Source organism: Cuculus canorus, chromosome 1, assembly GCF_017976375.1.
Source record: "Cuculus canorus isolate bCucCan1 chromosome 1, bCucCan1.pri, whole genome shotgun sequence".
Taxonomy (NCBI): domain Eukaryota; kingdom Metazoa; phylum Chordata; class Aves; order Cuculiformes; family Cuculidae; genus Cuculus; species Cuculus canorus.
The window spans coordinates 20,421,380-20,447,952 of record NC_071401.1 but is presented as its reverse complement, the minus strand read 5'-3'; the positions used below and the strand labels follow the sequence as shown (position 1 = coordinate 20,447,952).

Genomic DNA, 26,573 nt, shown 5'->3' with positions numbered 1-26,573 from the left:
AACAGCTTTCCAACTGCTCAGGAAACCTACACTTTAACAACGTGAACAGAAACAGATTCATAGGTTGTAAGACTGAGGGGGCCACTGTGATCATATACTCCAAATGAAATGTGTTAATATTTGATTTTAGCTGACATGCTCACTGTAGTGTTTCGAAGCTGAACAATAGGGAATGGTATTTTGGAAACTCCTGCAAAACAGAAATAATACGATTGCTGAGAGGTAAAACATTAGCTAAATCATTTGGTTTTGCTAGCTATATCCTCCTCCATTCGCTTATGCAGCATCTAAACTGATGGACAAGTATGAGTGGTGGTGTGTTCTACTGTTCTGTTCCCCAAAACATCCAGACCAGATGACCTGCAACTCCCCTAGCCATGATTCCCTTTCGCCATCCTTATGTTTCCAACTTTGCTGCCAGTAAAAGTAGGCTGTGGACATAGCTCTCATTTTACTTCTTAACACCAATAAATATCTAAAATACTTTCTAGACAAGAACACTAAGAAGCATTCCCAGGTCCGCCAGTTTAAATTTAGCCTTAATTCACGTTTCATTTTAGCTTCATTTTTTGTTCTTTTCTTGTCTTTGAAAATTTAGCTGATGTTGTTTACACTATGAAAAGAAAATTTTCTCTCTGCTGACAGTGAAATGGGCTCTACAACACATATATATTAATATGCAATAAGAGCATAAATCCATCCACTGCATGGCTGCAGGTAGTATCAAAAGTGGTTGTGATTTACGTCTAACACCTCAGGCTGCAGTTTCTTATACTGTGATTTAAACTAATATTAGCTACTAAAGCTTTAATAAATGTTTTTAGATGAAAAGACACCACTTCTGGAAAGAAATTAACTGTATAAACTTAAAGGTCAAGTATTTGACAGCTGGTATTAAAAAAGTATATAAAATAAATAAAATAAAATGGATGAGATACTTAGGAAACAAAGGTATGAACTTTCGAGCATCTCTAAAATATATACCCTGAAAATACAAAGGCTATTACAATTGCAAATCAGTTCTCATAATTTACTCCCATCAGAATACCAATCCATAATTCAAAAAAGTATTAGAAATACTTTTACAGGTAAATATAGGTATTTATAATAATGAAACTTGGCCACAATGTGAAAAACAGCCTTTTAGAGACCTTAGCACTTGGTACTACAAACAGAGAGGATTAACAACAAACATCTGGGGGTGACTGGACAACAACCTAAGCACAGGTCTTTCAGTGAGTCTCCACTCATTAGTTTGTTCCACAACAATTCCTTCAGATCTATTTAGGATTCTCACGTAGGATCATGATCTATAACTTTACCAATATGAGGAAGGAAATTTAGGAGCATAAACTACAGTCACTTCTCACCTAAAAATACATGTGCATAAGACTTATTACGCACTGACCTAAGTGGGGGGGGAAAGGAAGCAAATAACGTGATCAGTCTTTAGGAAGGCAATTGTCTGTTTCCAAATGTTTAATTCTTAATAAAAATGAAGTAACTCACCAGTAACACTTAAGATTTTTAAGTATTTTGCCCAGGCACTGTATAGACAATACTCTCATAGATCAAGTAGGTAATTATCAAACCATTTTTTATAGATGAGATAATTAAGAGTGCAATTCTGAAATTATGTACTCAGGTCACACAGGAGAATGTTGGCAAGGCCAAGATTAGAACCAAGGAACTTCATACATCCATAAAGAATACAAACATTTATCCAAAAAACATGAACAACTAAATGTTAATGCAAATTAGTTTTGAATTTGTTGAAGTCTCATCTCCAGAAATGGACTTACCCTGGTAAACAGTCTCCACATAGTGCATTGCTGGTGGCAGAACAGTTTGCTTTCTGAAACCGGTTCACTAATGCACAATCCAGACAAGGCTTGCACTTCTGAAAGCCCCAGTCTTCCTTGAATCTGTTTGGCCTGCATGTCATGCACTGTGCATCCTCTCCATATCCAAAGCCGCATTCCTGTAGGGATTAACAAGCAATAGCAAGCTATTCAGTCACTGAAATTGTGAACAAGAACAGAATGCTGGGACAAATGAAGATCTAGTGTAATTATTACTGAGAATAGGTCTTTCTAGAGACAAAAGCTATCCTTTCAGCAAGTTCAAATGTGTCTTCCACTGCTAATAATCTCCCTTACGTTTATAAGTAATACTTAGTCATCCACTTTATTCATGAAACCACTGTGTATTTGAATGATAAAGGGCTTCAAGGACTCCCACAGTTTCATTATTACTAGCTTATGGCAGAATTATTGAGCTGTCTGTTTTTTAATTAGGCCTGTCATTTGAAAGTGCAGAAACTGGGACAAGTGAAGTATAAAGGCACTTACTCAGTTACAAAAACTGCAAAGAAGCACTTTGATATTAAGGTTCATAGCTAAGGTGAACAAAGTTAATTGCCAAAGAGAGTGCACAGATCTTCAAAAGCTTAGAATTTCTGTTACCAAATACACCAGAGCTGTTTAATGACCATCAGCTAGGCATGAAATGTTGCTTGGCCACTAACAACTTCAGAAACTCAATCTGCTCCAGTTCTAACAGTTTTTAAACTGCTGGGAAAGTTTAATAGTTGCATGGATCACAAGGAGGCATATTTTACTATATTGTTATAGTTGGTTATTTATCCCAAATTTAGCTTTCAAAGAAATTATCTCCATTAATTTGCAAAACAACACCTAATAAAACTGACAGGCTGCAAAGACAAACACAACAACATACTATATGTAATACCTCAGGGAGCAAATTCTATGAAGAACTATCAATCTATTTTATTTTTATGCCATTATTTCTTAGAGTTATAAGTTATTAAGAGTTGCTGTTCTCTTCTCATCTGCATATCCTATTAATTTTCTGCAGCACTTCGGAGCTAGTTTTGATGCATTAGTGACACTGCAAAACAGCAAGAGAAATACAACAGATTGCTGGAAAGGACTTATTGGGAAGGGAGTAGGTGGGAAAGGCACAGCATGGGGATCTCCTTCTCCTGTATGTGGTCTCAGTAGAAGAACAGAGCACCTCCGCAGTAGGAAAACCACAGGAAATCTTTGAATAGGTCAATTCAAGAGAAGCTTTCCATCAGTTTCCTCCACAACGCATGGATGTTAAATGCATATAAACATTTTTTTCCCAAATTCATCCACCTAAGCAAATCTGCTGCAGTAAAAAAGCTTTGAGTCTGAGAAATGCATTCAGGATTCTCCAAGGTTTTGTACTGAAGGGACCCATGGAACAAGCTCTGTGATGGAGTTGAACAGTATGTACTTTATAGTCCCTTTAGTTTGCAATGATAAAACAACAATAAACACCTTCAGACACCTTTTACTGGACATTCTAAGAATTTTCTATTTCCCTTCTGTAGGAGAGCAAGCACTCAAGCGCACAGAAAACAAACAATTTTAAGAACGTAACTACAAACAGACACTATATGTAGTTTCCTACCTTGAGCAAGGAATTAAAAAATAAATTTTAATTTTTTGTGCTTTTAGCTCAAGTGTAGTTTCTTACTACCGACTATTATTCAGATCAAGGAACAGATAGACATATCATTGCAGGTATTAACGACAACAAAAAACATACTACAGTTCCACACACTGTACAGCATGCTCCTCCTGTGAGATACTGACACAAATAAAACTGGTAAGAAAAGGAGATAAAAGTATTTCTTTTTAAAAAATTTACTCTAGACATAGAATATTGCACACGTTTTGTTTCAAAAATACCAGTTTCAGCTAGGAATCAATGTCAAAACAGCAGAGATTCCAGTAGCTCTGTTTTATGTCACCTAAAATTATCTTACTGTGCTCAGTTTTACAATCAATTTAATTAATGCAATTTTAAGACTGTATACAAAGGTACACGATTATGACCAGGAACTGTAACTAGACTAACTTATGTTAGGTAGTTTTCTTTTTCCTAAGTCTAAATAAACTTTTTCATTGAATCTCATTATTCCTTAACGCATTTTTTCTAAATAACTACTCTACTCTTTCTTCTTAGATTATCCAAATAGTAGTATTATAGGATATATAGCTCAGACAAACCATGTATATTCAGATCTCTTGATAAATCAGTCAGAATCAGTCCCTCTCAAGTCCCAGCAAACTTTCAAATATAAGGTTTAAATTAACTTAATTATAAGTTTTCCTTTCCAGACTAACTTTGAAGTTTCTGATCAAAACCAAGCAAATACCAGGAAATAAAGTTAGAATTAAATGTCTTCAACTCACTGGCCTAAACTACCAAAGCTTGAGTAAACTGTAGCTCTATCAGATATGACTTGCTATAGTTGGATGTTATGGACACATTTCAGTGGTAACATGAAATGGTTTACTTTAAAGCTATAAAAATGGTGGATACAATATAAAAACCCCCAACTTTCTGCCCAAAGAATTTACATTCCCCTGTCTTTTCAAACATGGCTTCCAAGTCCTTGCCAGGAATTCTGCAGATATAATCCATAACAACTATGACTTTATGCATGTGCTTTTTATGTTCACATAATATTTGAGGTAGGTAACTGCCTGGCAGGTGCAAATAAATATTTAAGCTTGTAAACCAGGCAGAACTTCAAACAGATCTGTACTCATAATTAACCACATTCCCAAAACTGAAGGACATACTTTAGATGATGGATTCAAACCCTTTGAAATCTTGAACTTTATAATTTAGCAGTCCAGCAAAGATACAAACAATCAACTGTATGTCTTTTATCAGTACATGTGCAAACCCGATGTGCACCAGTCTTCTTAGTAGTCTATTTATGAAGCTGTCAAGTTATATGGCTGATGAGATCTGAGCAGTTCCCAACTTCCCTCATCCCTTCTATCCACCCACTCATATTTTTAAAATATGGCTCATCTCCTGTGGCAGTTCACATCAGGACCACAGAAAAGAGAAAGAGCTATAACCTCGGTTAGCTAGATTTAAAAAAAAAATAAATAATTTTTTTGTGCCAGAAAACAAGAGCACATAAATATACACTGTATTTATTTCTCCTATTGTGAAAGGTACCACAAAGAACACTTAGCCCACTCTTCCATTTCCCTTTTCAGTGCTACCATCAATGATACAAAGTAACTTTAATTAAAAAATCCTCTCAAATAGTACACAGTACAAGCTGTGAAACCCCAAACATGAATTTAGAAAACCGCATTAATTTTTAAGAAATTCTCAAAATTCAAATGCACTTCTATTTTCTTGATGTTTATACAGCTTTCACTATCGCAGTATTGTGACATCTCATCAGATTCCTTTAGAATATGTATCCCCAGAACAACTTTGTTCAGAAGTGGGTTTCACTAGGGTATCAAGCAAGATGACTGGTCAAGGCCACCTAGTAATCTGTAGCAAACTATTCAACTAAACTCATAACTTAGTTTCAAGTTAAAAATATTAAAAGCATACAACAATAGAGGCACCTCTTAAAGTACTATATGGGCAAGGTTAACAGTTTCTTTCAGCATACACTACCCAAACACTAATTCAGAGAGAACCACTAAAAGCAGAGCAGACTATAAAGGGAGTTAAGTGGTACAGTTTTTCCCTAAAAGCTGAATACAACGCAGAAGGTAAATGAACAGTAAATTAGATTTTAAACATTCTTTCAATTAAAATAACCTCAAATTTCATTTAAGAAATGCTTTCAGGCATTAAGATTGTAATCTGCAAGTACATTTTAGAATTTATTTCTAGTTCCACTGATTATTCACAACCTACGTAAATCCCTAAATGGTACAGCACAGAGAAGTTCCACTTAGGCCATGATGATTACAAGAATATTTGGATACCCTCAAGAAAGTCTTCCAGCTATTAAGACACTTTTAATTGATGTGAGGTCATACAACAGGTTACGGCACTGGTTATGGGAAATGAAGTTTTTAGTAATATCTTTGAGTATATGTCCTTGCTGAATAGCATACAGTTTTAGCAGATCTACACACCTGCCTAACTTGGTGTCATCCTCAAACTTACTGAGGGTACACTTGATCCCCTCACCCAGATCGATGATGAAGATTAAACAGAACTGGCCCCAGCACTGAGCCCTGGGGAACACTGCTGGTGACAGGCCATCAACTAGATTTAACTCCATTCATAGATTGCTATTGATAGAAATCTGGCCTTCCTATGATGGCAATATGTCAGGAGTATTTTATTAAAAAATAATATTAACCTAACTGATCAGTGGATTTTAGTTCTAGATAACACAACATCTGCAGCACTGCTGTTAGAAGACTCAATTGGGAATCAGAAAGGAAAAGCCGAGAGTGTATTTTTTCTTATTTCAAGAAATAAAGAATTACTTTAAAATCCTTATTGAAAAAGAGCCCCACTAAACCGCAACAGCAAAAGCTGAGAAGAATAGTCTAGATTTGGAAATAGTTACATGAATTAAGGCTGTGGGTTTTCATCTTTTTCAGTTGTGTTTCATGCAATAAAGGGTGTCTGAAGCTGTTTATCTATGCAAACACAATCCAATAGACTGAGCACAGGTTTGCTACTAAAATGAAACACTCATCATACAACTGAAGAACAGGCCAAGGAAGAATGAACCTTGAAAGAGCATCTAATTCAAACTTTCACAGGAGAGGGAGCTGATATGAGACGATCTAGCAACCTGTCCCATTGCATCCTAAAAAACACCAGTGACGGACTCTTAACACATTCCTGGGGAAGTTGTTCTCAACATAGAAAAATCTCTCTTATAGAGATAAAACCTTTCTCCTGGTACAACTTGTCCCCATTGCCTCTGGTCCTATCCATGTGGCACCAGTTGAACAGAGCACCTCCACCCTCTCGTTTCTCTCTGTGGCCTCTGTCTTCTTTGCTTCACCTAAAACTTCCTGCATTACAATGGGCAGGTCGATTTCTACGCCAGTCTCTCATGTACAAATTAAGAAACGGTAACAAGATTTCCCTAAGTTAGAAAGGTATTATGAAATCCTTACTTAATATAAATAAGTCAAGTTAGTATACACATATATGTACATACACACATCCACTCTGTACAGTTGGTATTTTGCCCTGCACATTTATCCATACTGTTGACATAAGTCTGTGGTATATCTGCGTGTATTTGGCAATGTGGGAAGAGACTGGACTGCCCAGGACCTGATTTGATTAGGCTTTAGCCATACCTGAAATCACCTGTGCAGCCTGTGTTAAGATTAAGTCTGAACTTCAGCTGTCACTGTATTTTCCCTTAAGAGTAGGGACAATTAATGACTGTTGAATTAACTGGGATTTATCCACAAAAATATTCCATTGAAGTTTTTTTAAAAAATAACTCACACCAAAACAGATATCACAATTAGCTAACAATGCATTAGTTTTGATTTCCATAACATCATGTACTCAGTTTAACAAAGGCAAAAGGAAGAAATTACATGCATAAGTGTACTTATGCTCTAAACAGGCTGCTGATCAATTCAGTGGCAATGTATTTAAATCATAGCACCCACCAGTATCATGGCATCTTGATTTTCACCTTGAGAACTCCAGTTTTCGTTCCATAGTGCTTATCATACTAACTCTACTTGGCTTTTGAGAGGAACACAGTTTCTATTTTTGTCTAGTCAATGATAAGAAGGAAATCTACAGATTTAGATTTCAACTAAGAAGTCATGCTCGCTGATCCAGCAGCATATCTCTTTTTATCCACGAGCATGAACTATTTGATAGGAAAACAGACACATTCGTCATTAAGAAACTGCTTTCTCATGTGTAAAAAAAACACCTAAGCAAGCAAAACTTCCCTTGTGCTGCCAATTACTTCAAGTATATCATTAAACACCTTTTCTCTTTGCATTCTGACCTTTGACTTAATATACTTTGTTCCTTCAAGCTGCAGTTCAGCAAAAACTATTCTGCACTGCATTTCAGTAACAGCCACAGTATCACATCCTTTGCTATGACTCACAGAAAACTGTATCTCTACAAAGGAAACTATTCTTCCACTCACATTTAGGTTTGAGCAAAATCTGTTTAGTTATTTCAATTTTAGTGTAGTAGCAAAAAGTAGTATTTGAAGCCTATTCAAGCCTGGAAGAAGTAAGTGCTTATACATTGAAATTAATTAAACATTCACATTTTCAGAAAACCTAGTCCTAAGAATCAGGATAATCGTATTGTAAACAGAAATAGTTAATACAAAACCATTATTGGAACAGTATAATATTGCAAACTATAAACTTTCTATTTCAGTTCAGCATTTCTTTATTAAATTGAAAGAAAAGTATAATTACCGAGGGCACTAATTTTACTCTTCTGGGTTCTTTTTTTTGCCACTGATAAGCATGCTGCATCAATATCGCTTTAGTTGGACTACTGTTATAAAGTGTCATATTTACAAGTGTCTTTATAAATTAAAACACTCTCCAGAACCTTTCACCCCTCAAATTTAAAGCCACTCTGAAAAAAACTTCAAACATACAATCAAATTCACATAATAACATTAGTCACCTTCAGATCTCTACTTCTACAGTACTGTTTATATGACTAAACCTTAACTAGTACTGCCTAACATTGAAAGCAATCCTCACTGAAGTGTGAAATTCAGTATTTCTGTTAATGCACTGAACAGTGGCTACAAAGGGTGGAGAGACAGGGAAAATGTGTCACTCAATTTCAGTAAATCTCTTCAAACCACAATAGTCAACTTGTGTGATTTTTTTTTCCCAAAGCCGAATATATTAACAAATACAAAGTCACAGATGGAAAGCTTTTTTTCCCCGTTGTTTAAACACATATACACATCAGACTTAGTAACGTTTCATGTTGAAAAATGTTCAGAAATAACATTTCAAATTCCCCTTTGGGTCTGTGTAACACACTTGCCTACAAAACCAACCCTGACATTCAAATTTTCACTCCTCCTAAATAATACCCTAAATTCTACCTTTATCATCCCTTTTACACTTCCAGTAAGAGTATAAAACAGTTTGCCCTTCTATATGCAAAGGCACTAGGCAGGGCAGCTATTTCGCTCTTCCTTTACGGTCAATCAGACTACTCAGCTAAGTCTGGATCACAGTTTTACACTCTAACAATGGGCAACATGTACATACAGGAGCTGGAAACTGAAAGAAGTCTTATGCTTTGCATGAGTCTTGACAAGCCTGCTTCATGACACCAGCTTGCACCCTCTCTTTTTTTGCCTGACCATCTTCACTCCTCCAGCACAACATACCTGCTCCCCCAAAACATCCAGCCTCCCCATCACCCATAGCTCATTCTCTTCCTCTGGTGACAGAGTTAATGATTCCACCATATCCCTCTCTCCCTTTCATTTCAGCTATATCTTCCTTTATTGTTCTCTAACCTTGCTCATACACAGTACCAGTACACTTTCCTCTGCGCTGAAAGCAACTAAGATCCCTCTCATGACTTGAGTTCAGACTTCGAATTTTGCTGGAAATTTTGCCAAGTTAGCTTTCCAGTTGCACTAAATCCCAGTCCATAACCTCAGTCACCATTCATCTCCATTGATTCACTTCTGCACTCCTCAAAAACTGCTAATTCCAGAACTTTTATGGAAATTTTCTTTTGGAAGAAATGCAATTGTTCTAAAAGAAAAAACATTTATATAAGACCAACATAATGATCTTTCTTTATGATATTAACAAGGACTTCTTCTGGGCTTTCTACATATTACCTTGTATTTTTCTGGCCTTAACCTTCTCTATTACTTAACACGGCATAAAGATATAGATCAGGTTTATAGCATTTTTAGTAAGCTGTAAAACAAAGAAATCGAGCCTCACTTGAATCTGGCTTCCCAACACAAAGTGCTCCACCACTGAGGTAGTAAAAACCGCCTATCTCCTCGCTGTTCTAAAGAAATATCTCAGTTCTCACGTGAATCCTATTCCGTATTTATGTGCTTATACCCTTATTTTTATAATAAACCGTTAAGACTAGTTGTTGTATAGAAATATTTAAATATTGACTATATCGACCATTTCACCTAAAACTCAAACCGAATCTGAAAGTCTGCATTATAAAAATCAAGCCCCATCCATTATTTGGTCCGTACCAATCACTAGTTTGAAAGTAAATTTTTTGCATACTCCTCTACACTGTAGTGTCAATCTTAATTCCTTGAAAGTTGCCACCACTTCGTAGCACTACCTCACCTTTTAACAAATAATTTTGAAAGCCCGTTCCCAAATCATCTAATAGTTCTGCCTACTTTATTAATGGCATCTCATTTTCTGAACTGAGCATAAAGAGAACAAGAGACATTGTACCTGAAAAATTGTAAAAGGTTCAAATGCCAAAAACAAAAAAAAAAATTCCACATAAACATGGATACCTGTTGTTTTAACCACATGCATAAATGCACTTATTGGAAACAAACGAAATTAAAGAAAGCATGATTTACTTACCTTTGAGAGTTCCATTCCAGGTCCACATTGTCTGCAGAGGATGCAGTTTCCATTGTGGTCCCTAAATTCTTGCTCTCTGCAATCTCCAGTCTCACAAATTACTCTGTTTAGCTAAAAAAAAAAAAAAGTAAACTTACTAAAACGTAATTAATCTGTGATTAACGTATAATTATAAAACCTAAATCTGAAAAATAATCATGTTTATATCTTAAAAATAACTTTCTGCATTATCAAAAACTTCAAATATGGCAATAAAAATTAATCATCTTACTCCAAATATGGATAAATGGCCTGAATTTTAAAGGTTCTCAGTACTCAGGGACCTGCAATAATTTTACAACTTTTAGAAGACCTGCTTGCTATTTGGCACTTGTGTAATGTCAAGAACACTTAATTGCTTGAACATTAGTTTAAGTTCCTTACCTTACTCAATATTATGAAAAATGCACGTGACCATTTACCAAAGCTACAATTTTCATGAAACTAAGCCGTCACACTACATTATATTGCCACAGTTATTTGTGATATTTTATTTCTTTAATGAGGTATTACATTGAATAAATTAAAATCTATCCTTTTAAACATAAATATTTAGAGACTTTGAAAGGTCACTCAAACTTTTAGGAAACTTAAAAAAACACCTCAAATCTGTATGACTACTACTTATTCTAAATTTCACTATCACTTCATACTAAGTGGGCCCAAGGACAGAGAATCCAATTTCTGCCTTCAAAGGCATTTAAGTACATCATCTAACCAAACCAGAAACTAAGGTTATGAGACATACCACAAGCAGTAAAATCAGACATGAAAAGTCTCAGTATAATCACTGAAATACTGTTTGGGAACATTAGCAAGTCCTGTGAGCTCCCTTAATACAATTTTAAATTAAATGCCTACATACAGACTCCCATCAAAGAAACTCCTGTCTACAACTGCTACTATATTCTTACTCTGTGTATTAGTCTTTGCAGAAAGACCAAAGCCTTTCTGATAGCTGTGAAATGTTATTTACCCTTGGTTCTAGAGCTTGTCTCTGCAAGCCAGAGCTGAAGTACACTTAGTAGGCAATATAATTGTGTGCTACACCATGTTCTGTTGATAAACTGAATACTCTAAACTCCTAAAACACATATATTTGGATACCATACTAAAGGACGACTGCTGCAAATTGCCTAGAATTCCTGCCATCTCTCTGAAGTGAAGCAGTATCACCTTCACAGCACTATATTCACCTATATTTCCTGTCCCAGTCCAGTCCTTCTCCCATGAAGAGGTTCACAAGGTAAATTTTTTTAACTGCACGTGAGGAGTGGGAAGAAGTTACAAATCACTTAACCAAGCTCACTTTGAAACTAATAAAACGTGTATCCAATTGTCTCCGTCTACAGGTTTAGAACTTTGAGTGTTAGCAGTAATGTGTAAAAAAAAAAAATGACACCATTCCTGTGTCCAATAAGATTTTTTTTCAACATTCACCCTGGGGAAAAAGTATGAATATTTAACTCACCAAATATGCTAGTAAAATTATAAGCATCTTCAGTTTATCTTCCCTTTGTAATCCCTTAGCAACCATTTCTTATGATTAAACCTTTCTCCCTAGGAAAAAAAATAAAGGAAAAAAGAAAATCGTTATATCTCACATTGTTGTTTAAATTGCAAAAGTCGTATGTCCATACTACTTCATGTCATTCAGCATGTCAAAATATTTCTGTTAATGGCACTGAAATGTTTCAGACAGATTCCCGAAGCCAAACAACAAACATATGCTTTGAAAATTACGTTTTTTAAAAGACAAAGCAATTATTTTTTAAGAAGCAGTAACAAATAAATGATAAAAAAGGAGACCAACTACTTGAAACGGCTGTGGAAAAGAAAGGTCTAATGTGGGATTAAGATTTTTTTTTATTATTAAATCAATTAACTGTACCCCCACAATATAAGAACACTGTGATTGGCCAAGAGAGTATTTTTTTTCTCTGCTTACTTTCCTTGAGTTTGAGACCTCATTAATTTCCGGTTTGCTACTTTTTGATTTTGTCAGATACCTAGTAAGGCAAGTGTAACTTCTAGTTCAGAAATCCAAACTATATAGCAACAAAACCAAGAAAAGAATAAATAAAACCAGCCTACATAACCTGCTACATTAATTTGATCCTAACCTGCATGACCACATTGTAATGTCATTGGTTTCAGTGAGATGTGAAAAATAATGTTTAAAACATTTTTGGCCTACTTCAGAGCTTAAGTACTGATGTTTAATTATGCTGTTTTAAAAGACAAGGTTAAGTAATTTTATCATTTAAGAGCAGAGGACACTGACAAATGGAAGGACAGAACTGAAAACGTAAGGAAAGCAGTATATAAAAAGATTAAGAACAGTTGCAAAATGATTTATGATATGGAACTATAACAGGCATAATAGAACTCAGAAAACCTACAACCAGAATGAGCATAAACTACAATGAACACACAAGTTTCACATTTTACTGCATGAATACCCCAATTAACAAATTCTAGTCAATAAGAAGAAAGTGTACTTCAGTGGCATGATTAATATATTTTAAGATAAGTTGTATTCTGAAGTGTAAAAACAGCTAAAGTCTGCCAGGAAGAACAGAAAGCACAAAGAGGTGTGTCAGGTAGCACTCTACAGGAAAGCCATGATTACATTTTTATGGTTATTTCTCACTTAGTGATGGTAATGATCTAAGGGCCAATGACAATTATCAGATTATATGTACGTCAACATGCCTAAAACCAACGACATACACAAATACACAGATACAGTTGACACAGCTTGCTTTTTTCATTCTGAAGAAAAATGAATCCGAGAAACATGAAATGGGAAATCTCAAAGAATTCTGGATGACCAAAATACAACAGTTTGATGTAAAAAGTACTGCAGAACAAATGGAAAAACGGAAAAGGAGAGCCAACAAACTTTAAAAGGTATTAAAGGCACAGAGCTGCCATGAGAAACTGCCTGTACTAATGCTGCAAAGGAAATTAATTGTATAAAAGCAAAAGCACATAGGAACAAAACAATTTCTAGTAATAGTAAAGACAAAAGAGTGGACAGAGACAGTAAAAATACTTTTAAGCAGAAGTTTCACAAAATGTTTCTTATCTATGCCTGGAAAGGAATAATGTGGATAGAAAACACACATAATAAATATGTCTTCTGGCTGATTAGTAACTGAAGATCTGTTAAGTAAAAACAGATGAAACAGAAGACAAATTCTATACTACCAACATTTTAAAAATAAGATTCTTTACCAGATTAAAAATAGTTTTAATTTTAAATTTTAAGATTTATTTTTACTTGTGAAAAGAGATGTTTGGCATATCAATAAAGAAATAGACATAAAAATATACAATTTTGATGATATTAAAGTTTCATGTAGAATTATCCATATAATGTTGGTGTGCTGTAGTAAGCCTAACAATCCAAAATATGGAGCTGTGAGCAGGTCAGCTTAAGTACAGAAAATTAAAGAAAATCCAGAACAACCTGATTAACTGGCAAGGAGATTCAGTACTTGCCATATTGTTGCATTAACACTATATTAGCTTTATGTAATGAAGCCACATACATCCCATACATTTTTCCAATATGTAAAAACCTGACAAATCAATACAATAAAGAAAGTTAGTTAGCATATAAACAATTCATTAAAACCAATATTGAAACAAAGTTAATGATATATTTTTATGTTTGTAATAGACTGGAGTTAGAATTGGATTAAAAACAAATGCCACTTCTTAACAGAAAGTAGTACAAGTAATAACAAGCACTATTAAAAATCTTGCTGGTCATGCTGACAGCTGTTATCTCAGCTTTTGGAGTTGCCCTGTCTGATACATGATGATCTTCTTATAGCACGTACCTCAAAGATTCTTAGAACACAGAAAGCACATGGAGCAGTACACTGTACTAAACCACATTTTGTTGGCTTAGGTGGGGAAGTTTTATTGCACCAATGAAATACTTTCTATTTAAAAGAAAATCTACTGCCTTTATAACAGTCTTGACAAATCCAACACCTTTAAACATCACAAATTCCAAAACCCAGAGTAAATTTCCAAAATAAAGTATTTTAGAACTGGCATCAAACTATCACAGACTTCCCCAACTCATCTACATATTTTACTAGACTTCAAATTTGTTGAGTGATCATTGAGTGCACGATGTAATCTCATAGCTTTAGGTCCATGATGTAATACAAGATATCTTCTAGATAATTTGTCTTTTATAATCATCAGATCTTCCAAAAGAAGCTTTCAGGTATGTGGGCCTTAAACTTCAGTACGTTTAGTAGCATCAAAACATGTTCAAATCATTTCAGCAGACATGCATGAATGCCTGTGGTATTTTATCATGCAATCATTGTGCTTATTGTTCCAGTTCCTACAAAAAAAAAAAAAAAACCAAAAAAAAACCTCTCCAAAGACTATACCCTGAATATAACATACAAGAATGAAATTAACTGGTAACCTCCGTTCAGAGTAACAAAGAAATAAAAGCTCTCTTTTCATGACAACATTTTGATAAAAATAATGCAAATGGTTAAGGCACATTAACAACTCATTGTATTAAGTCCCGAAAGAGACATAACTGTGCCAGCTGCTTGTCTCTCATTTCTGTCTTGGTTAAAAGCCCTGCTTAAAAAGCAGACACTGCAGCACTTAATGATAAGTTGCCATCGGGCAAATTTGTTCTGTCTTGATATCAAGTGGCATTACACTGAAGTCTGTTGGACACAAGCCACTCACCTCATATGCATTCAAGTAAGTAGTAACTAGAAGAATTTTTTGCCTGTAAAATACATGCAACCAAACAGAAGCTTAATAGATTTAAAGATTTGTTCCTGTTCAGATACTGATATTTATAATGCTGAGTTCGGTTATCCTCTTTACTGAAAGAAAACAGCAGACATATTTTGGGTCAGTAAATCATTCCAAATGCACCTTTTTAGGTTAACAGCAACACACTTGCCCCAAATACTCAGGAAAAAGCAATATCATTGGTAATGTACTGAACTCAAGATACAGAGCCTCTATTAAGGAATGTGGTTGTATAGTTTCAAGATTGTGTGGGGCCTACTCTGCATATGCATAAAGAGGGCACTATCAAACAATAAATTAGGAACATGTAACAAATGTATTATGGAAGTCAGAACTTCCAACCTTCCAGAATCCTAGAATCCACTGTTCTCCAAGATGTACTCCGTTTACCTGCCTGCCTGAGCAGTAGTCACCATTCTCTTTTAGACTCAATCTGTCAGAAGAATATTTCTTCCTTCTCTCCAAAGAAAAAGTTTTACCATGAGAAACACATCACTTCAAAACTTAAGGCAACATTATTATATTACAGCCTACTAGTAGGTTTCTCATACACATAAGCATTGAAACTTTGAAGTCAACACCACCCGTCTTGTAAGGAACACTTCAGAAAGGGTGAAGGGTCCCAACTTTACATCTAGGATAGTTAAGCAAATTCCGTAAGTTTCACATATTTGATTTGACATTCATACTTAGTGATGACTTTTCCTGCTCTCTAGAACACTGGCAAAGAGTACTCTGAGAAGTTCTGGATAAGAAAGAGGGATGAAAATATGATCTTATCTTGCCAACAGAGGTCTCTGGTATCCAATGAATGGGATCTCAGCTCCCTTCTAACCACCCTGTTCCCCACCTGCAGCTGTCAACTGCATGCAATAAAATGACAAGGAGTAGCAGATGGCTTTAGCAGATTCATTGCCCCACGGGCAAGAAACAAGAGAAGAGAAAGTACTTATGCTGCTGCAATGATAAAGACAAAGGGAACAATTTAGGGACAAGAATTTCCACTATAGAAGTACACTGTTATTCTGTCTTGTACTTCTAGAACACCTTCCCCTTAAACCTTGCCCACAACCCTTGTACTCCTCCACTTGTGAGGTGAATGAGGTTGTCTGACCAAATTTGCTCCAACTGCACTGAGGGAAAACCCAAAATACTGCCAGCTAGGTAGCATTCATCACATGGAACAGTGTGGAATAAATACGCAGTTTTAGAAGCCGACACACGTGAAGCTGTCTGAAATTAGACAACTATGAATTCATTTCTAGTTTTGTAAAGATAGAGATAAAAGACTAAAGCTTAAACACTGTATTAGAAAACATTCATATCTATTTTAGGTGCTAAGGGAGGAGAGAAAGAAGATTTACACATGGCCAGGAAATATTTTTACTCGTCCCGAGTACCATATGCTTTGAGTTATGTCAGCCGAAGTACTTGAATTCACAGGAATAATGGTGATAATAATTTAACACCTCAAACAAGCATCTCTACAGTGTCTTCACCACCATATACAGCATTTACAGAATTAATTATATCCTAGTGTCTCAAAAATGTATAATCAGCAAAACTTGAGATTGAACTATGCAATCCATCCCTGGTTTTGCTTCTTGCAAATCATGTTCCAAATCCATGCTAGTAAAATTACGTAAAATAGTTTGTCATCTGTGTTCTTCAAGGTATCCAGACTACCAGTATGAAGAAATCAGAGAGAAATACTGTAACAAAGGTGTAATGTGGTGACATTTTTGCTATACTTAAAGGTTTTTAGAGGATTGGAAGGTGTGATTCACTCAAGAACTCCTAATCCCATTGAACCTGACAAGATTATTCATACAAATAATGAATAATTCTGTGCTTCAACATGAAAACTGTGGTAAAAAAAAAGTTGCTCTTTAATACATCCCACTTATATCAACGTCTAGGAGATACTAGTTTGCCAGATGGCAGCTCAGCATAGGGCTGCATTTGTACACATTTATACTTAGATATGTTAATAAGTAATACAACAAAATGAGAATACAAATAATGCCTTCACATCTATTTTATGCTGAAGTATACTAATAGTTCTTTTTCAAAGTATTACCAATTTTAAGGATCACAGGCTGTAAAGCATCGGGCTGGTTAACACAGCCCAATGTAACTATTGCAATAGCGCACTCCTAATGTGCTACATTTATCCAGCCAAGCTTCTGTGGTTTTGGACAGCATGCAGTGTCTTAAAAAGCGCAGACATGAGTTACTTTCATTCTCAGTGTTCTCTTTTATTAGGATTGCAACTTGCATGCTGTGGAAACTGAAAAAAAAGTAATTTATTGCCTGCTTAACTGACAACTTAAACATCTAATTACTGAACTAATAAAGAAGTTTACTTCTAAAGAAAACTCCTTTTGCTTATACGGCAAGAACCTTCCAGTTAATATAACCTTTTACACGCGATGGTGAAGGTGTGCTTGGAAGAGATTATGCAGTAGTTAACAAACCTACCAATAGATAGAAACAATTTGTCACTTTTGTTTATATTAAATGCTACCAGACCTCTTCATTAATTTGATAAGTGCACTCATTTAGAGTGCTTGCAAGTATAAAGGCAGTAAATAGGTATTGAGTATCAAGATTCTCCACTAGCATCAGGTAAAGCTTTCAGTCCAAGGTCAGATGAATGGAGACAGACATCAGCAAAGGAAGTTAAACAATGAAAGGCTTTTCAGCAGAACCATATTTCTGCGGCTTTCAACCTCTTACCAGCCAAGAAAAGTTACCAGCTCCTGTTCCTTCAATTCCTGCTCCAAAGCAGTTTAAAGCGAACAGAGACTTATTCGTGCAACAGCCACGACGAGAGATAGCGGACAGAACGCCCGGCGTTCAAAGGCTTTTTGCGGCTGGAGGAGCTACCCCAGGGCTGTCGAGAGCTGCAGACCCCTTCGCGGCGGGGCGCCCTTCAGCCTCATCGCGGGTCGCCCCGGGGCGGCGGGGCCGGCAGGAGAGCGGCAAAGCCAGCGGCGAGAGAAGGGACCCGGCGGAGCCGCCTCCCCCCGCCGCAGCTGCCGCTTCCCGCCGAGGGTCCTTCCCCTCGGGAAAGCGAAGCGGGCGGTGCCAGGCGCGCGGCGGGGCTGGGGGGGGCCTCGGAGCTGCCCCCACCGCTGCCGGCGCCCCCCATTCTTGCCCTCGGAGCCCCCCCTTTCCCCCCGCCCTTGGAGATGCCCTCCTCCCCCTCCTCTCCTGCCCTCGGAGCTGTCTTCCCCCCTCCTCCTGCCCTCGGAGATCCCCCGCCTCCACTCCTGCCCTCGGAGCTGCTTCCCCTCCACCGCCCGTGATGAGGGCACCCCACTGAAGGAGTGGGAGACACGCTCCCCCTCCGAGGAACGATCCCCCCCCCCCGAGTCCCTCCTGCACCCACCTGCCGGCCGCTGCGGAGGGGCGCCAGCCGCCACCGAAGAGCCTTCGCCCCGCCTCGCCTCGTCTCCCCGGCAACGCCGCGCCGCTCCCCGCCCTCCCGCGCCCACCGCTCACGTGATCTGCGACAGCCAATCAGCGGCGCCTCGGCCCACGTGCCTCGCGGCTAGGCGGGAGGGCGGTGCGGCCGCGGCGTCGCGCGGGGGTGCTCAGCCACGTGACCGTGGGCGGCGAGGCGGAGGGGGAGTCCGGAACCAGGCAGTGGTGGTGCCTTCATCCTGCTGAGAGGATGGCGGAGATCCGCTGGGCTGCAGCCTTCCTGCTCCAGAGGCGCTGGGGCTGCTGACTTCCCCGTTCTAGCTCAGTGCTGGTGGCTGCCTCCCCCGGGGCTGCCGGGCAAAACCCTGCACTGAATTCAGAAGTTCAGTGTAGAAGAGGTCCCTGTAGTTCACCAAAGTCTTTTCCGCCTGTCCTACCAAAGACAACGGCCAAGGCCCCCTGACGCTGGCAAATGCTCTCCAAAGGACTTGGGTAGCTTTGTTTTCTTGCTAGCTCAGAATCTGAACTATTTCTCCATTATGCAGGTAATGAGTTACCCAGCAATAAGCGTAGCGTCAATTCCAAATGCAAATTCAAAAATCATAGAATGCTGGAATAGTTTTCGTTGGAAGGGACCTTAAAGATCATCCAGTTCCACCCACCCCCCCAGCCCCCACCATGGGCAGGGACATCCCACTAGCTCAGGCTGCCCAAGGCCCCATTCAGCCTGGCCTTGAACACCTCCAGGGATGGGGCAGCCACAGCCTCTGTGGGCAACCTGTGCCAGTGCCTCGCCACCCTCACAGTGAAGATATTCCTCATGTCTACTCTAAATCTGCCCCTCTCCAGTTTAGACCCATTGCCCCTAGTCCTGTCACTACAAGCCTTTATGAATAATTCCTCTCCAGCTTTCTTGTAGCCCCTTTCAAGTACTGGAAGGTCTCTATAAAATCTTGGGAGCCTTCTCTTCTGCAGACTGAACAAGCCCAGCACTCTCAGCCTGTCCTCATACGGGAGGTGCTTCAGCCCTCTGATCATCTTCGTAGCCCTCCTCTGGACCCCTTCCAACAGCTCCATATCCAGCCCTTCACAGAGAATACATTGAACACAGTCACTAGAAAGGGCGTACTTTACTGCTACTTACTGTGATGTAAATTAGGAGCTTTTCTGAAACTGGTGATGTTCCAGGAGACCTTGGTGAAAGAACTGTTATTGCAGGGAGTTCAATGGTTTTACTTGTAATGAAAAGGTAAATTATAACAATGCAGTATAGACAATTGTATTGAGGTACTAGCAACTGAGTTAGTTTCTGAAGGGAACTAATCATTAGATACGCTTGGCAGTCAAACATTTTCAGATAAACAGAATGTTTGGAAGCTTTTAATGGAGATAAAATTCTGGAGTTCACCAGCCATGTGGACTTCCATAAAAACAAGTAGTGCTTCTTGAAATATAGCAAGATGTCTGCAAAGAGATAAACAGTTGCTGCAAAAGGAGGTGTTTTCCATTGTTAAAAAATTAACTAACTCATCATCTACAGGGGTTTTAATGTAATTATTTTATAAAGGTTCTTCAAAGATGAATTTTGCTTCAGGACCCTTGCCAGCAGAAGCTCTGCAAAAGGCTGGAATTTCAGTGAGGAATGGCATGCTACAGCGGTGCATCTGTTGTTAATGGCAGCTGCTGCACAGCATGGAGCATGCTACATCCTCTCGCTATTTACAGACAACTGGTTTGTGTGTTATTTGTTTTCTTTAGACACCAGTGAAATGTATTGCAAGAGTTTTTCTCAGTGGAGTTGCCATGTGTGTTTCAGATACCCATTTTAAAGTAGTATAGTTAGGCAAGTGTATTAAAACATCCTAGAGTTCTTAAAGTGCTGACCAAACACTGAGGATTACCATATAAAGAAACATTAATACTCCCATCAGACGAAAGGTTACTATGCCAATGAATTAAAAGCAAAGTGCAGTCTGCAACACTGAAACTGAAGTGTTTAATTCCTTGTTGTGGCATGTAAAATATTTCCTCTATATGCAAAATGGATGACTTAATTCCATTCATCAATGAAATATGTTGAAAATCGCAGGATTTCTTTTGTTTTAAATCATGATGCTTCTAAGGAAATGGAAGAAATGAACTGGTAGAGCAACAAGTATAGATGCAAGTATACAGATTCACACTGCAGTACAGAAGGCAGAAAAAAACATATTTGGAAAGTAGTTTCAGCTGACCCTTTTGGTAAGACTATGTTGTGTGACATATCTGATGTGGAAGCAGAAATTGTACAGCAATAGGAAGTTGTTATCTCTGTATCTCAAATTCTAACACAGTTCCCCCAGTCAACTGTGAGATAGATCTACTCTTGTTATGACAGCTGTTGCAAACTGATGTCAGTGTAACTGTGCAATGTCTTTTGATACTCTTAACTATTACAAACCTTAAAATATGTTCATGATATTATCTAGGACACACTGTTTGGAAATGGCTCTATTTATAATTAGAAAGTGCTCGAGCTATTTTAATAAATAAACGATATACCTGTGAGTTTCCTAGTCAGATTTGCTTGAAAAGCATTGTGAACTTTTTCCTTCTGAAGACTTAAGCCTGAGGATTAATTAATGTTTATACAGCACTTTGTAGAAGCAAAGTCACAAGTGCCAAGAATTATTGTTATTTAATCTTTGAAAGTCAGATCAATGAAAGACTAAACTGTCAGAGAACTGCTATTTAAAACAAAAGAAAATGCTGAAAATCCTCTTCCTCCTATATTTAAATGAGGCCAACTGTGCTTTCATTTCAGTCTCACTTATATACAGACAAGCAAAGGTATTTTTCAGTTTAAATGGGTTAATGCCCATTTCTGTTTAAATTTGTGGGCAGATTACCTAAAATCCTAGGGATATTTTACAATGAAAAAGATCTTTGTTTCTGAAATGCATTTCTAGTGCCTGCACATTGCAAATATTTGCATATGTGAGTCCTACTCATCAGTGTAATGTATCTGATTGATTAACCAGTGTTACTTCTGTGCACAGCTTTACCCATTTGTGTGATGGATCAGATCCTTATAGGGATAGTTTAATTGTATAAGACTCACAGAGCTATTTTGACTTCTGAGGAAAAAGAATCCATACATTATTTTTTTAATGTGCCTCTCTTTCTACTTTACAGCAAACATAGGTATGGTTTAGGAAACAATTTCCTCAGAAAATAAATGTACATGTTGGAAAGCTAGCAACAATCAAGAGAAGACTGGAATGGTAGAGAGGCTCATCAGTGAAGAACAGAAATAATAAATAAAACCTTTTTTCAGAATTACAGAAGCATGTTTTAGTACATTGTTTTCATTTTAGGAAAAATAAAAACTTTTGCTTTGGCTATGCCTTAAAAAATATTCTTCCTTGACAGCTATGTGCACATTATTCATGCAGTACTAATTTCCTTATAATATAATTGACTTGCTAATTCAGAATATGAATGAATTGGTGGTATAGAAAACTATATGATACCAAGTCAGGCTGAGTTAATCTGTGACTGGCATATTATCTCTTGATAGTCAGTAAATTTAAAATTTATATATACAAATACAATTTAATTAGAAGAAGCAAAGTTTGCAGACTGAATAACGAAGGCTGACTGCATTTGTCTGGAAGTGTTGATAACTTTATCTTATTCAGGTTTGCATGTTACTATAGTGCATACTGAAATATGAAAATCTTGAGGGTCCTATGGACTGATGAACCTTTTAAAGAATAGTTTTCTAACAATGCTTAACAGCTATCAGTTATATTGAATTTTAGTTGCAATTTGTTAGTAAACAGATTTACTTAAAATTTAGATACACTTAAATTTAGATACAAGAATAGACATCTAAAGTCAGTATTACAGAAGAACTCACTGTCCACCATTAAGACGATTTTCAAAGAGCTCAGTGTCTGGAACATTGAACTTCTTTGCAAGTCTGGCCCCGATTATGGGTTCTAAGTTCTTCCGAAAATCTAAATTATATTTAAATATCTACAGAAGCTTGACTCTTAATTTAACAGACTGGCTACAGCTGCAGGCACAGAAAACTCATGGGTTTGGCCCAAACTCACCCAAAAATGTGGCCCTTTAAAAGGGGCAGATCTATAGTTGATAATCCTAAATCTTTTACTGATTGTTCCTTTATAATGGATTTCTGGAGTAGATGTCTTAAATTTTCTTAAGTACATGTTCATAAATCATGAATTCAAGCAACAAAATACAAAATACTGTGAATGGAAATGGCTTCACTGAAATAGGAGCAAAACTTCCATGAAGTTCAGCAAAACCAGCTCCTTGCTCTACATAAGCTTAAGATTTCTGTAATATCTTTATTAAAATGCCTTAAAGGAAACTTATATCATCAGATTAAAATGTTATTTTTATTATCAAGATTTCACAGAGTCACAGAATTCTGTGAAATTCTGAATTTCTTTTCATATGGCATAGTTGATCTAGCATTACAATCTTGAAATAAAACCATTTCCCTTTTGTCTATAAGGATGTTATGGTTATAAATTTTGTTCTAATAACTTGTGCAAGGCGACTTTTTTCATCTCGAGGATGGAACTATTAGTGTTCCTTGAAGAAGTCACAGTTTAATAAACACACTGAGAGCAAAGAAAGTATGTACAATGTGTGCATGCAATATGGTTAGTCTTTTCTTAGAAAACAAATACTCCCCTAAGTCATGTAATATTTGTATTCAAATATGACTTTACAAAGCTATAGACAGTAGGAATAAGCAGTGCGCACAAAAATCTTATATACCCCCAAATACTCAGTTTACAATCACTTATATATTCTAGATAGCCTCTTCTTAATATACTTCTGCATAAGAGTTGCCAATAAAATATTGCATAAATAATATACAATCATTCAAATCATTTGACCTTTGTACACACAATGATGTGTAGTATTACTGTGCATGTATAATTTCTCAAAATCTTGCAATATGAAACGGCAAAAAAAAATCAAAATCCAGTACCTGTTGTCTGATGAAGTTTTCCAGTGCCCAGGCTATCTGCAGCTTAATTTCACACTGCCAGAGCTTCTGTATTAAATTCTTCTACCTCCTTTAAAAAAAAAAAAAAAAAAAAAAAAAAAAAAAAAAGTATGTCAGCACAAGCCCAGACGAAACTCCAAATCCGGGAAAATAAAATTAACCATGCAGATCAAAGACAGACGAGTACTGAGACCAAATGCCTGTAATCTGATCAGTGATCAGTTGCCATACATCAAAGGCAGTGCTTTGGAGAGGAAAAAATGCTCCTTTTCCAGCAGGTAGTTGCACTCTTAAAATGTGCCTTTCAGTACTCGAGTTCTTTTGTTAAAAAACGATCACTAGCTTTGTTCCCCTTTCCTTTCTTGTGCTGGGAGAATGCACACGATTCTGAAATGCTTGGAGTTGAGTGGCTGGATCTGTAGCTTTTGAGTTCCCAAGCTGTGTTGTGGATTGTGTGTTGGAAGCTTTCCCCAGTGCCAGCGGGTTCCGCTTTATCCCTTTCATCTCGCTGAGCTGCAGATCCCATGACATCATTCAATGCTGTGGGACTGGTTAGAGAGCTATAATACAGCCTGTGGGGGAATACAGCTAAAGAGAACAAGAGTTTGCATGATTTCTAATCAGGTTAGTCCATTGTAACCAACCCAAAGCTCACTGCAAAGTTTTTGCTACATTAAAGTTTCCTCCTGAGAAGGGAGACTACCGTAGTTTTAAGGTTTTCTTAAAAAAAAGATGCTTTATAATTTTGTCTGCAACAGGAAGTTACAATTTTCCATGAAGTTCTGGAAGTCAGACGTGCAGGTCAGTTCGTTAGGCAGCTGTAGTACATGACAGAAAATCACTTGTTTGTCTCTTCATGGAGATTTGGAGGGGAGGAAACGATTTATTTTGTGCACTGGATTTGTTTTTTTGCACTGGAAAAAAAATGCACAATGGAGCGTGCTCTTACTCTCTGATTCACGTCCTGCTACTTACTGTGTGGCCTTTTGCAAATCATTTTATTTGAGCCTGATTCATCTGTGGCTCATGATTCCTTTACGTAAATGAGCTGTAAAGCTGCCATAAGTAACTCTCAGAAGCTTTGGAGTGTAAAGGCATTTTTTTAGCTGGGGTAGATTCAAAGTGGTTGCCATTGGCGCTGTTAGTAGAGGGAGGCTTTGTGGGGGTAAAGGTATATTTAGACAGACATTGGAGAATTAAAGTATATTTAGACAGACATTCTCTGCTGCAGTTCATAGACCCAGGAATTGTTGGAGGGTCCTGTGCAGCCCTGGAAAACAGGGGAGTTCTCAAGGCTGCTGTGACTCACACTGTTTTGGTATGGAGGAAATACAGAAAACAATGTACAACTGAATTTCATTTTCCCTGATGTAAGGCAAGGTTAGTTTTTGGACCAGAGATTAATTCAGCCCCCTGTACTTCAGCTATTAATAACACATACAAATATCAAGCAGGATGGCTTTTAGGATAATCTGCCGTATTCAAGGTATCACTGAAGTTCTCATAAACCCACACCCCATATTTTGGGTATCCCACACGTGCAGATGAAAGCGATACAGGCACATCAGATGGTGGCTACTGGCAGACTCCTGCAAATATTTGCACACTAAGTAACCGAGAATTCTTTTGAAAGGCAAAAGTAAAGAAGAGGAAATATGCCAGTCATGGTTGCCTGGAGCATTAACATAAGAAGGATATGAAGGATGTGGAGCTGTTGGAATGGGTCCAGAGGAGGGCTATTGATGATCTCTAAGGTCCCTTCCACCCCAAACTATTCTATGATCCTATGATTAAAACCAAAAGCAAGCAACCGGCAGATAATGGGGACCGGATAGTTGAACGCGAGAGCGATGAAGCGAGAGTCTGGTTGAGGTTCCTCCTGCCGAGGCTCCTCCGAGGCTTTGGGAGCCTCCTGCCGGTTGGATGGTGAACTGTGCTGGCACCGTGCTCCACAGCCATCGGAATAGGCACCGCCAGGGAGCTCTGAGGTCCTTAAAGGGGGTCCTGTATAGCGTAATTTGTTGATGACTGAACATACTGTAAGTATGAATAGTACTTACACCATCTTCATCTTCAATGAGGTCTTTTCCAATTGAGGCTAATGTGGTCCATTTGCAGTTATTTGTTGTTCGGATAGCACATCTTTTATGTGCTTTGAACTTACACACTGGAAGGCGCACATAAACACATACACTGTTGTTATTTGCTGTGTTTTAGAGACACATATCTTTAAAAAAATTAAACACAGATATTCCATAAAGCAGCCAAGTACTTGTCACTCTGTTGCACACATGACATAAGCCAACTAAAAGAAAATTCAGTTCGTAATCACTCCAGAGTTAACTCTCTAAACTGGGTTTAACTGCTTAGGTGTAGCCCGTGTAAGTGTGTCCTCAATCCACTTTGGTCCCCGTTTTTTCAGGCACAATGCAAAGTACTAAGGTACAAATATATCTTTAACTGTGTTTTTGTCTTTGCTCTTCCTCTAGTAACACAGCTCAGATACCTGGTTTAAATTTGCAAGAGGTGGCAGGACAGTGTTTCACAGAAGTATTTTGCTTCGAGAGCTCAGTTTCTTTGCTTAAAGTATCCATTTTGGGTACCACACTATGCCTGGTTTTCCAGAAGTTGAGAAAGCGAAGGGTTAGGTGATGATATGTTTATTCAGGATACGGGTGGTTATAATATCTTCCAAGAGATTACATTAAGTGATGAAGAGCCTGACTTCTCATTGGATTGCTTATTAAAAATCTGCTAATTGGAATACTCAGCACAAGTATGTACGAGCCTACACAAGCAGACACTTTGACACAAATAACTACTAGTATTTTGTTCAACATGTTGTTTGGGATCATCCATCT

General features: G+C 37.6%; 1 protein-coding gene across 4 annotated transcripts in view; it reads right to left on the bottom strand.

The window, feature by feature from the left end:
• The window catches only part of TNFRSF19 (TNF receptor superfamily member 19), a 61,326-nt gene extending 37,137 nt beyond the window's left edge, over positions 1 to 24,189 (bottom strand). The window contains exons 1-5 of one of the 4 annotated variants that reach the window (XM_054080376.1): positions 23,944 to 24,189; positions 23,695 to 23,782; positions 11,914 to 12,002; positions 10,404 to 10,514; positions 1,803 to 1,981 (exon numbers count right to left, since the gene is read on the bottom strand). In XM_054080376.1, the coding sequence (XP_053936351.1) occupies positions 1,803 to 1,981; positions 10,404 to 10,514; positions 11,914 to 11,979 (356 nt within the window). In that variant the 5' untranslated portion in view covers positions 11,980 to 12,002; positions 23,695 to 23,782; positions 23,944 to 24,189. Of the gene's footprint in view, positions 1 to 1,802; positions 1,982 to 10,403; positions 10,515 to 11,913; positions 12,003 to 15,179; positions 16,314 to 17,990; positions 18,251 to 18,645; positions 18,732 to 23,694; positions 23,783 to 23,943 lie in introns of those variants that run through there. The other 3 variants (XM_054080367.1, XM_054080391.1, XM_054080384.1) reach the window with 3 other exon arrangements.
• Positions 24,190 to 26,573: the final 2,384 nt, after the last annotated feature.